The sequence below is a fragment of the Ctenopharyngodon idella genome, chromosome 23, assembly GCF_019924925.1.
Source record: "Ctenopharyngodon idella isolate HZGC_01 chromosome 23, HZGC01, whole genome shotgun sequence".
In the NCBI taxonomy this organism is placed as follows: domain Eukaryota; kingdom Metazoa; phylum Chordata; class Actinopteri; order Cypriniformes; family Xenocyprididae; genus Ctenopharyngodon; species Ctenopharyngodon idella.
Genome location: NC_067242.1, coordinates 8,146,029 through 8,159,544, shown reverse-complemented (window position 1 = coordinate 8,159,544; position 13,516 = coordinate 8,146,029). Strand labels below are relative to the sequence as shown.

Here is a 13,516-nt window from a genome sequence, read left to right as displayed (position 1 = left end):
GTTGGAGGAGAATATTGGGAGTCCTTTGAAGCTGCACTGAAACTGACATTTGGACCTTCAACCCATTGGTCCCCATTGAAGTCCACTATATGGAGAAAAATCCTGGAATGTTTTCCTCAAAAACCTTAATTTCTTTTCGACTGAAGAAAGAAAGACATAAACATCTTGAATGACATGGGGGGTGAGTAAATTATCAGGAAATTTTAATTCCGAAGTGAACTAATCCTTTAAAAAAAAGAAAAAATATGTCAGTGGGGTAAGAAAAAAAAACAGATTTTTTTTGTTTGTTTATTAAGCATAATCTGAGTTATGAACTGCTGTTTGCAAATATATAAACTTTTTTGTGAATGTGAATAAGCTTATGCATTTTGTAAATGAATTAATTCTGAGACTATTTTAGCTCCATAGTTTAAGGTATGGGAGGACAGCTCATGCTATATTTTAATGCAGATTTTAATAAAGTAGCTCTTCCTTCAGTTTTATTCAAAAAATAAAATGTGTAAAATAAAATGAGTCAAAATGAGATCCGAACCCTCATTTTAGACCAGGAACAGTGTAAATACAAAGTGAACTGGACTGTTTTTTGATCCACTTCAAGGGATCTGAATTTGGTTATTTTAGGATTCAAGTGTGAAAACATCCTTAATAACACACTGATATCTGTAAAATCTCTCTTTTGACCTTTTTCCTCTTCTCTTCTTTTCTTTCATTTCCTTATTTCTGTTTGGTGGTTCTTTGCATGTCTATTTTTCTTTAATAATACACAATTTCTCCTCCGTTTCTTTCCTCACATACACCATCCTCTTTTTACCATCTATATTCTTCCATTCTCTCAATTTCTTTTACGCACTGCATTTTCCTTGATCCTATTTGTCTTCATTTTCAGTGACAAACCTTCTGTTACACACAACATCCCACAAAACTTTGTGACCCTGTTCTGTCACCTCCAACAACCACATAAATCTCCTCTCCATCCACCAAAAATGCACAACAAATGACACAAACAATGTCCGATCCAAGCACGCACAATTCTCCGAACCCAATATATCCCTGGTTATCCTTCCCTCAACACAACCCGACTTCATTTGGCACAGTTAGAGTCAGGATATCAGCCGGCGGCCCCTGATCCTCCCCTCACAGACGAATGGTATGGAAGGATATTAATGCAAACTCCGCCTTGACATGGATCAAACCATAGTTATCAGAGGTAAAGACCAACCACAGAAATAGACACATACATGCACTTAAAGTCCAGTTATTCATTATCTGAATAAGTTATTTAGGATATTTTAACGCAATTACACACACATTTACACCTGCATGGGTGTGTCGATGTTAATTGGTGTAATTTTTCGTGTTGATGTTGTGGTGTTGTCCTAACAAACTGTCATTAGTTTCATCTGTTAAAGGAAATGAATCTAATGTTGTATAATGTTACTGAATATGAGTCTAAGGTTGGGTTTCACACGCTCTCAGACAGATACATTTGCTATTTTATGTTTTTGCAGATTGGCCACCTCTTAAACTGCTGACCGTCCTTCTCTGGACAGTCAATGACAAAAATGTCTGAGCACTGGGGAAAATTTATCAACCACTTTTACACTGGGCATGTAGAAACTCAGCACAAATACAGTGAGATGCCACAAATCTCACTCTAAAAGGACATTTTTCTGACACTGTGTGCAGAGGACAGTAGACTAGCAATCAAATACGTTTAATGGAATATTCCAGGCTATTATTTTTAAAGAAATGAATACTTTTATTCAGCAAGGGCACATTAAATTGGTCAATAGTGACAGTAAAGACATTTATAAAGACATTAAATGCTGCTTTTTATCAATTTCTATTCATCTATTTATCCTGAAAAAAAATTGGATGACAGTTTCCACAAAAATATTAAGCAGCAAAAACCGTTTTCAACATTGGTAATAATAATAAAAATGTTTCTTGAGCAGCAGATCAGCGTATTAGAATGATTTCTGAAGGATCATGTGACACTGAAGACTGGAGTAATGATGCTGAAAATTCAGCTTTGATCACAGGCAATAAATTATATTTTAAAATATATTCAAATAAAAAAATAGTTATTCTAAATTGTAATAATATTTCACAATATTGCTGTTTACTGTATTTTTGATCAATTAAATGCAGACTTGGTGAGCCCAAACTTTTGGGCTCACCAATAACTAATAAATTAGTTAAAGTTAATAGTGAGAGTGTCTAACATCTTTATAATACAGCGATTGACCAATCACAATCGAGTATTACAGAAAGATGTGTAGTAGGTAATTTTATCACATTAGTCTCAAGCCAACACATGTATATTTTAAGTGTTAAGCGTTTCACAAGATTTAATAGTTGTATTTTGTTTATTCGCTTAGCTGTTCACGTTCTGCTAATGTATGACCGTAAAAGAATCTAAATTATTAGGTTGAAAATAAGCTGTAATATTCCTTTAAAGACCCTTTAAAATGTTGCATATACATACTGTCTCGTTCTTTACTGTGTTACAAAAGCAGAGAGCAGAAACCCAATCTTTACTCGGACGTATTCAGGTCTGTTACACTAACCTCATACTCTGTAATGAGAAAAACATGCAAATGGGACAAAGTTGGACACTGTAGAGTTGTGTAACAAAAATTGTTTTCAATGTCATATGAGATCCACTGCAATTACAAATGGAACTGCACCTGCTGCAGTGTGTGTGTGTGTGTGTGTGTGTGTGTGTGTGTGTGTGTGTTCAGTGGGATCTCACACGCTCTGTATTGTCTTTTTCTTCAGGTTGTGTCATATCCCGCGTTTGTATGTTGGCTTCTTCATATATTCTCTCACTGTTCTACTGTCTCCCCCGTCCTCCTCCTCCTCGCTGTGTGTGCGTGTGTGTGCGTGCGTTGTGTTTGTTGTGACGTGACGTCGCTTATTGTGTTTTCAATGTGTTTCCCTCACTTCTCCGAAGACCTTTAACCCTGGCGTGATGAAGTACGTGCGCACGTGTGCACCAAGGCAACACTTACAAATGCACATACATGGAAAAACTAACTCGAAGGTTGTTTAGGTGTTCGCTGTGCTGAGTCGAAGCACCTCAGGGTTAAAGGTCAGGGGTCGATAGAGGTCAAGGTGAATTCAAATGAGCATGAGTTCTCGGTTCTGTGCCATGCTGCAAACACTGTGCGGGCAGCATTGACTCAAAAACATATTTGGGCCTAAATTTAAGAGTTATTTATATATTTCAATAGCATATTTTGCATCCATTTGGATTACACAGTGAGTTTATATGCAACTCAGATACATACATCTAAAATTTAGGCCTAAATATTTTTTGAGTGGTGATCACAATACTTTTGAAGCTTTCAGAAAGCGTCATTGAGGAGAAAAGCAAAGAAAAAGAGTGTTTATGTGTGGCTCAGATTCCTATAAATCTGCTCATACGACCTCAACCTGCTTCAGTTCCTAGCGTTAGCCGGAATCTCCTACTCTTGTTTTTGAGGTGTGTGTGTGTGTGTGTGTGTGTGTGTGCTGTGTAACTGACATCTGACTGACTGGTTGACAGACAGACACTGGGATATTTGGACAGACTCACAGACAGACTGACGTAGAGCAGGTAAGAACGAACCGTGGTAAAACCCAAGCCCGCGTTTTCCCGGCACTTCTCCTGGGCTTGAGCAACGCATCGTCTCCTGGGATGCTAGTCGCTCTATCACTTTATCATCCAGAGCACCTATAGACACATAAATAACATTATGTAAAGCTTTAAAGACGGTTCTTGTAAACATTCAGTGTCTGTTGAGGATATGTATGTGTATGTGTGAGTTCTGTTATGTGGCTAAAGCACTTTAGTTGAACTACAGGCTCTGTTCCAAAACCTAGTCAGCAAAAATCTATATATTTAGTACAGAGCATATGGAGCAACTACAATAGTTTCATTGATTACATACATTTTTAATCTGACGTTAGAAATTAAAATGAGACATCTCTAATATTCTGATTGTGAGGGGGTCATATTTTTATTTTTAAAAAACTTTTTAAAAAAATTTAATATTTCAAATTTGTTTATTTTTTTTTTTTTTCATGTAATATTTATTTATTTATTTTTTTTATTTTATATTGGATATAATAAATCAAGCAAAATTTCAATTGAACTTGTCAGTCAGCGATCACCATTTATTTTCGTTGTATGTATAAAAAAAATAAAAAAAACTACTTTATTTATTGTTGCAAAAAACATAATGAATCAAATATTCTTAACTCTTTTGCAGGGGCAATTCTAGGATTTCAATATTAGGGGAGCTAATGAGGGATTTAAAAAAAAAAATTAAATATATTGTTTGTGTACTAAGGTAGACATGAACTAAAAAGTAGATTGTACACTATCAAGTCAATCCCCAAATAGGCCTATTGATTTAATTTCTAATCATTTTAAATAACCAGCTAATATTCATTCATATTCTTTAAGAATATAGACAAACTTTGTATTACTGTAAATGTCTAGATTGGCCACATGTGGGTAAAAAATAGTTTTTCGAAATTCATGTAATGTTTTAAACACTTCTTTTACACTACATTTGTGCAGTAAAATTAACTTTAAAGAAGATCTACATTTCTCATTTTCATTCATGGAGATAACATGGAAAATGTGCCATGCTTTAGTGGAGGATTTCTGTCACCTGGTGGAAAACAAACACTTTTAACACGAAAATTACATGAAATTACCACTATAACCACTCATTAGCTCATTTGCCATTTCCACTCCCTTTATAGTTCTTTTCATGCGTTTTGCTTTTAGATTTATTATAAAATGAATACGATCACGAATTAGTGTACAGATTAATCACACACTTTTAGGGGGCTGGGTGAATATTTAGGACCCTCCTAAAATGGGCCTAGTGATGCCCCTGCTCTTTGCGATTTTAATATAAAGACCATATTTTTAACATTTTTAAACATCATATTGCATTATATATGTAATGTAATATTGATTTTAATAAATCAAGCAAAATTGCAATTGAATTTGACAGTCAGTGATGTTTTAAGATTTGAGTTTTAGTCATTTTTAGTCATTTTGTTTTGTTTCTATTTAGCTTTGATTTATTTTTATTTCAGTTTTAGTAATTTTAGTACTTTAATTTATTTTATTCCAAAGCAACATTTCACATTTTCATTTAAGTTTTATGTTTTTCATCTAATATTTAAATTTTATTTCAGATTTAGTTCAATTAACATAATGATTTTTAATAGTTTTAGTTTTAAACAACAATAACAGCACTGGTTTAAAAATGTATAAAAAATAATAGTGAGTTGCATACCAACGTATAATACTTTGGGGTTATGGGTTTGTTCAAATCACTAATTCTAGGTATAAAATAATTAAGTAAGCATAGAAATAATTGATAAGCCAATAACTATATAGTCGTGGCAAGCACCCTAATTATGCTGCCTTGATAAGAAACCTTGTTTTGGCCGAAAAATAAGGTGAAATCATAAGTAACGTTCATGAAAAACACAATCCCATAATGCATTGTGATTTTCTTTCAAGGCGGCATGGCATGGAAATGGTTTTGTCCATTTAAAATGCACTATTTCACCCATTATTTGAGTATTATTTGTGCAACTGCAACTCAGTTTCCACTGGAATCAACTGCAAGCATCCGTCGAGTCTCCCAGGCGCTTCGGCACTATTTGTGTGGTGTGTGAGTAACCATTAACAAAGTTAGTGGCCATGGAGAGCATTTCAGATCAGTCACTTATGAGGTTCCATTTCAGCTAGGATGCTGCCTTAGAAGATAACTATGTAGACAGCAAGGCCATGCACTAGAGTTTGGAACAGAGCCATAGAGCCTTGCTGAACGGACATTAGACTGTTAATTGGGCACGATACAGTGAGTGTAAACTGTGTGTGATGCTCACTGTGCCAATGGGAGTCGATTTAAGATCTAAATATACTCCTGCCATCTGTGGAACCTATACACACACACACATATTGCTCTGGGTGTTAAAGAGATCTCTTCCTGTGCAATATAATCCCTAAATGCTATTCACTGTTCTTAGAGGAGTGTGTGTGTGCGCGAGTGTGTGTGTGTGTGAGCGCACCGACCTGCCCTGCTCTAATGCTGTTTGCATGAGGCTATTTGCTCAGAGTCAAAGTCAGTATCAGACTTCTGAAGTCTCTGTGAAGGATCTCTGTAAGCCATTGTGAGTTCTCTTTCTTTCTCTTTCTCTCTCTCTCTCTCTCTCTCTCTCTCTCTCTCTCTCTCTGTTGTCTTTCTCCGTGTCCCGTTGTTTGTCTTATACGTTTATACGTCTTGTGTGTGTTGTTCAAACTGGTCAGTTTTTGTGTGTTCAACCAGTCAAAGTTCATCAATGGCCCGTTTTCTGGCCCACGCTCACAAACAAACATCAATAGTTTCATTGTAGCAACTACACTAGTTTCATAAATTATGTATGTATTTTTATTCAAGACTAAAAATTAATTTGATTTTAAGGGGGTCATATCATAATGAATAAAATATCTGATATCAAAACAGTTCATTAAAATAATCAGAGTCGTATTGCTATTTATTTATTGTTTAATGTTTTTTATCATTTTTTTATATATTTTAATATTGATTGTAATACTGATTTTAATAAATCAAGCAAAGTTGCGATTGATCTTGACAGTCTTTTTTCATGCTGCAAAAAAGCGTTTATACATAAATCATAATGGATCAAACATTCTCAAATATTTTGTGATAAAAGTTCATTTTAATATTTATATTTTAATATTCATAATGAATATTTTTGTATTTTTTAAAACCTTTTTAGTCTTATTGCTGATTTATATATATATATATATATATATATATATATATATATATATATCATTTATTATTTTACTATTTTGATTTTAAAAAATCCAGCAAAGTTGAAACTGAATGTGACTGAATTTTTTTTTAAAATTCTCTATATTTATTTATTGAATATTTTAATAGTGATTTTAATAAACCAAGCAAAATTGCAGTTGTACTTGACATTAAGCAATCACCATGCATTTTCATTGTATGTAATTTTTTCTTTTTCTTTTTTTTTTTTGCTGTTATACTTAATAAATTATATGATATGGCCCCTTTATGGGTTTAATAATGTTTTATTATTATTGAGGCACCTTAAACTGTTTAAAGAAAGGTGTAAAGCGTGGGTGTCTTTCACATAGCAGTCTCTCAGTTCATTGATATTTCCATTATTGTAGCCTAAAGTTGCATTACAAGGTCAAAGTTATAGTCTTTATGAAAGATGCCTTGAGCAGGACATTTTTCAAAACTAAACAGGTGTGCTCTAGTTCCATCAAGGCAACAGCATGAAGTCACTTTTTCCTCCATTAAAACAGGGTCTCCATCAGGTCTATATTTAGTCGGTGTAGTGAAGCAGTTATGCATTACAAATAGACGTGTAAATATTTGCCCTGATGATACGATTCAATTGTGATCTATTCTAAATTATGCAATGCATCAGGAAATCTTAATTTTAGTCACAATTTGGTTCATTTCAATTGGTATGATTGTAATTATTTTCAGAAATATTCTGAAGACACAAAGTAACTGGAGGGGCGATTTAGATTTGGTGGATTTTATCAATTAAAATTGCATTTTGCAGAAGAAATTAACAGTGTACATTGGGTATTATAATAATTATAATAAATTCTTACATTTTGGAATAAGTGCATTAAAAAAACAATTAAACTGATGCATTCAGTTACAGATAATTTATAAACTAAAATGACAGAGACTTTCTCACTATATCACTAAACTCATCTCATATCACACACTCCTTCCATGTCTATGTGTGTAGTTGTTAATGTTGCATGTGTGTGTTTCTACTGCAACTGTGCATTTCCTGTCTGCAAATATCACAACCTGTCATTTAGAAACCCATTTTTGTCTAAAAACAAGCATCTCTATGTGCCATCTTGTCATACTAAAGGTGGTTAACAAGTGGCACTTTTAAGTTTAAGGACTAGTTTGATAACACAGAAACAGCGCATTTGATCTGCTCTCCTGTTACAGCACATTCCAGCGGTGAGCAGCCCGTCATGGTTGTGGTGTTCTGTGTTCTGGTCACAAGCCGATCAATAGAGCTTAATTGTGGGTAATGTGAGCTCTCTCTATCGCTAACAGTCCAGCGGTCGATATGCCGGCATACTGCCGGAACAGGCTGAGCTGGAATAAAGCTCACTGCACACTACTGTACATGGGACCTTCATAGCAACATATTTGACAGAAAGAAGGGCTGGGTTATTGACACAATTTCAATTCGCAAGCCTGCAGTTCAATTCAGTTCCCAATCTTGATTCAATATCGTTTCATTTGCACATATCAGGTACTGTAAATGTCAATTTTTGTCAAGAACAAAAACAATCTCTCAACTAATGTAAACTCTACAGGGAATCATGTACATTAGAGTAATATTAAAGGTTAAAATTAACAACAGATATACAAACATTTAATTTGGACATAAGGCAGTTTTTATAATAATAACTTTTTAATGATAGGCTATAATTATGTTTCTACTTCAATTTGTTGTTGAAATATTAACATTTAGGCTAAAGGTGGCTGTCATAACTTGTTTTTATGATGGATTTATTCAAATATAGGCCTAACTTACCTACATTAAATACAGTTTAAGTAAAAATATAAAGAATATGTAATTTAGTGCACATATTTAGCAAAATGCCGCTCTCTAGAGTATATACTTCTAGCTAACTATCAAGTTTTATGGTCACTGAACGGCTTTTCTGAGGTAAATATAACGTCACGTGACAGCTGTTGTTTACCAGTTGTTTTACTGACGTCTTTCCGCGGTTAAAACACTGTTTAAACGATTACATGAGACATGATACGGATTTTAGTAAGTTGTACTGTATCTGTCAACATACCTTTCTGATGTTCATGTTTATTTCGTGCTTTAAAGCGGAAATAAAGCGGAAGTGATGATCAGTTCACGTGCGCTCCGTCCGCGCTGCCGCTTCACTTTGACTGAGGTGCTACAACATCATGCTACATTAAAGAGCGCCAAAACGTTATTTATTGTTTGAATTTCGCATTAAAATTTACAGAATTTGAAAGCTAAGACTCTGATGTGTTAAATCGCGTCGGAAAGATCGTATTTACGGGTTGAACGCACATGAACGCCACCACAAAGTCGTAAGTACGAGTGGAAAGCTCGGGATCAAAAATATAATAACATTGTAATATAACAATATAATATGTAACGTTAAAGTTTACAGTGGCTTCATAAATTAATTAAAAACATATAAAAAGCAAAACACACCTGATGCACAATCTTGTGTATTTTTGTGTAGTTAATTCAGACAAGGTACACCGCCATCTTGTTCTGACGAAAGTGATTTTAACGCGCCTGGCATCGTAAACACGTCTTCCTAACTCATAAATACGAACTTCCCTGGAGGATTTGAATACATTATTTGTTTCATATCAGAAATAACAAGGCACAAAGCTTATTGGGATTTATTGAACAGGAGTGCACTACAAATAATGTGAAGACTTAAAGATCAATTCTTGGGATTTAAGAATTGATATCGGTTCAGCTGAAATTGATATTTTCAACCCAGCCCTAACATAAATGTTCATCATGACCTCAGTCACACTCATTATTGCCTCAACATATCAGGTGATGTCACTTCCTGTTTTTGTCATCATCATTATATCCAATGCCTGATGCTATATGATGGTCACATGTACTGTGGCATTTATTAAAGATTCTAATTTATTAGGGCATCTAAATGTGGTTTTGATATTTGCACACCCCCTTTTTTGTTCTTTCATGTCATTCACTCTCTTTTTAACTCTTTCCACTGTGTGACTAACACTCATCTCATCCTTCATTCGCCTCCAGGCCGTCAGTGCAGCGCCAGAGTTTCTAATGCGTGACTATGGGTAGGTACATCAACTGTTTTAAATTGTTCTGTAAAATGAAAAACAGGAAACACTTCTTTATGAGGTTTTCCTGGTTCACAGTAGGTATGCAAATCTTGTAGCATTTTGAACATAAAATATTACATGTACATAATAAGTAATATATGATAAACTATAACTCACATACATTAGAATGAGAGGTATCAAAGCTGGTTGCGTTGTGGGCATTTAACATGGTAACAATGTTGGAATTCAGGCATTTATTATTTTGGTACATATTGCATTATAGTGCAATCTAGGCATAAATATGCTGTACTGTAAGTATATAATGTAGCAAGAATATGCTATATAAACCATTTCAGGTATTAATAGGCATATTTTAGTAGATATGCACACTTAAAGACAACATGAGATGTCAACACATTATACTTCGATAATGTTATGTACTGAGTGAAAAGATATTTAGGTAGGAAATAATGTAGAATGGAACTTCTGGAACATCTTTGAATCATGGAAAATGGCAATATATTTATTTTGGATTATATACACACACACATATATATATATATAAAATCTAGAAAAATGAGACCATGTAAAGTAGACCATGTATATTTATAAAATAATTTAATGTGTTTGAGATATTATTAAATATTATTACATGCACACACACACACATATATTAAATATATAAAATTTATAAAAATATTTTTTTTTTTTTTGACACACACACACATATATATATATATATATATATGTATGTATATATATATATATATATATATATATATATATATATATATATATATATAAATTGTTTTATATTTTTGACACACACACACACACACACACACATATATATATATATATATATTTGGGGGGTGTTTTTGACACACACACACACACACACATAAATATATATAATCTAGAAAAATGAGACCATGTAAAGTAGATACCGTGTATATTTATTAAATAATTTAATGTGTTGGAGTAATTTTAAAAATATTATATATTAAATATTACATGCACACACACACACACACACACATATATTAAATATATAATATAAAATTTATAAAAAATTATATATTTTTTGACACACAAATATATATATATATATATATATATATTTAATATATAATTTTTGTATATTTTTGACACACACACACACACATGTATATATTTTTTTTTTTTTTTTGACACACACACATACATAAATATATATAATCTAGAAAAATGAGACCATGTAAAGTAGTCCATGTATATTTATTAAAAATAATAATTTATGTTTGAGTAATTTTAAAATATTATATATTCAATATTATTACATGCGCACACACACACACACATATATATATATATATATAAATCTAGAAAAATTAGACCATGTAAATTTATTAATAAAATAATTTAATATGTTTAAGTTATTTTAAAATATTTTGTATTAAATATTACACATGCACACACAGACACACACATATTATATTATATTACATATTAATTAATATTTATATTATATATTAAAGTATAAGTATTGTTCTCAATAAAGGTTTATTTTTTAATAAAGTAAATGAGGTCCATTTTAATTTCATGTTGTCTTCAAATATTTATAAGGTACTTAGTTTTGACATTTTTAATATGTGCATGTTTGATTGGTCAGCCAGTTTGTTTTTTCACCGCTCTCACACAAACTCCCTGTTGTTTTAGTGGCACTACACTCTCACACAGCCTCCTACTTCCATCGAGTATCCATCAATCCCATTAAATATATTCACTCTTCCTGTCTTATTCCACCCTCACTAATGCGCTCTGTCTCCTGAGGAATCCTTTTAAAAGCTCTTAGACAAACATAATAAAAAGGGTGTGTGGAATGTCTGAACCGTGCTGTTGACCAGACAGAGGGGTAAAAGAATCCAGTTGTTTTTGTCGCTCTGTTGTCCAAGCCAGCAGATAAAGTACAGGTTGTGTCGTACTGAGGTACACCTGGAGTATGTTGTCACGTTATGAGCGTGCAGTACAGTGTTATGAGCACAGGCTGTTCTGAATGTGTAAGTCGTTTTTGCGATGTTCCCAATTGGTCCGTTCCCATTCGCCTTGGGGCCGCCTGGTGCAAACATTGAATCATTTAATTAAAAAAAAAAAAATACTTTGTTTTATTGAACAGTTTGTAATTTTACATAAGAATGATGCAACATTTTACAGAAGAATGTCTTTACAAACTATTAATTCATTGCATATCGTTGACTTTGTAGTTTTTGTGTGCCTTATGTGGTACACAACCATATATGATTGTTTGATTGTGATTTTGTGCACATTTGTGGGGCAAAGAAATAGAGAAGCCGTGTGTGTGTAGAATATACAGTTTGTACAGTATAGAAATTATTATGTCTATGGAAAGTCCCTATAAAACGTGTGTGTGTGTGTGTGAATTTTATATCAGACCTGACTCAGCAAATGTCTGTCTGAATGTGTGTGTGTGTGTGTGTGTGTGTGTGTGTGTGTGTGTGTGTGTGTGTGTGTGTGTGTGTTCAAGCTGTTGTCCTACTTTCAGAGGAAAGTTTTCTTTCTTTTTTTTTTTCCCTTATCGTCCTTGTTTTCCTTCCAGAGTATTTTTCTGTGATCAACGTGCGGCAAACTTTTCCCACATTCACCTCTTCCTCTCTCAAACATACACATATAGGGAGAAAAAGGGAGAGAGACAGATAAATCTGATATGTGGGAGGAAGGTCGCTGCTAGTCACTTCACTTAAATGTTTGGTCACATAAGCCTGACTATAAGCTCAATGATTTTCTTTTTTATTACTATGTGAAAACACTAAACACTTTTGATTTACTTGTCATGAATGTAATATATATCGAAATTACCGTAATTCTGAGCTTCATGTATAGATATATTCCTGTTTTTGCATATTTTATTTTAGCCGACAACTTTTGGGTAGGCGTTATATAAATAAAACTTACTGTACGTTGCAAGAGAATATAGAGGTGAATTAATGTCATGTTTACATATATTCCTGTCATCAGTAAAGTCATAAATGTAGATATTTAATGATTGTGAAGATGTAAACTGCATAGAATCTGTGTTGCCTTTTTGTGATTACGGTAATTTCCGACTATTTAAATGCAGCAGAATTGTTATGAACATTTTTTTGTCATGATTATATTATGCAAATGCAGGCTTTATGACCGTACAGTCAAGTGAAGTATAGTAGGATGTTCAGGAGGTTGTCAAAGAAACCAGCCAGCGGTCCACAAGAGCATATCTATTATCACTAACTCAACTGCAGTGTATTAATCAGCTTCTGAGGGTGATATTTGATAGTAGTACAGAAACGCTTGGGTGAGAATTACTTCACCTCGTAATTACTTCAACATTTAGACTGTTCCAAAAGCTAGTGTGCTGCCTAAACATACCTTCTTTATATATAAGGATTTTTAGATTCTTGAGCTTTGGAAAGGCACTGTATAAATGAATGAATGAAAGTTTATTTATTTATTTATTCCCAAAACTGCATAAATACAAAATAAATAAAATATATTAATTAAATAAATGTGTCTATATATTTATGACCTTAAGCCTATATACATTTTTTAAAAAATATTTGTTTGTTTGT

General features: G+C 33.1%; 1 protein-coding gene across 9 annotated transcripts in view; it reads left to right on the top strand.

Moving 5' to 3' along the window:
* Window positions 1–13,516, top strand: part of kcnc3b (potassium voltage-gated channel, Shaw-related subfamily, member 3b) — a 70,578-nt gene that overhangs the window by 44,840 nt on the left and 12,222 nt on the right. For 2 of the 9 annotated variants that reach the window (XM_051881465.1, XM_051881464.1), the window contains one exon: window positions 2,782–2,802. The exons of 3 other annotated variants lie outside the window; for them this stretch is intronic. In XM_051881465.1, the coding sequence (XP_051737425.1) occupies window positions 2,782–2,802 (21 nt within the window). Of the gene's footprint in view, window positions 1–886; window positions 1,197–2,781; window positions 2,803–3,550; window positions 3,602–9,885; window positions 9,927–13,516 lie in introns of those variants that run through there. 4 more of the 9 variants (XR_007927793.1, XM_051881467.1, XM_051881469.1 and 1 more) reach the window with 4 other exon arrangements.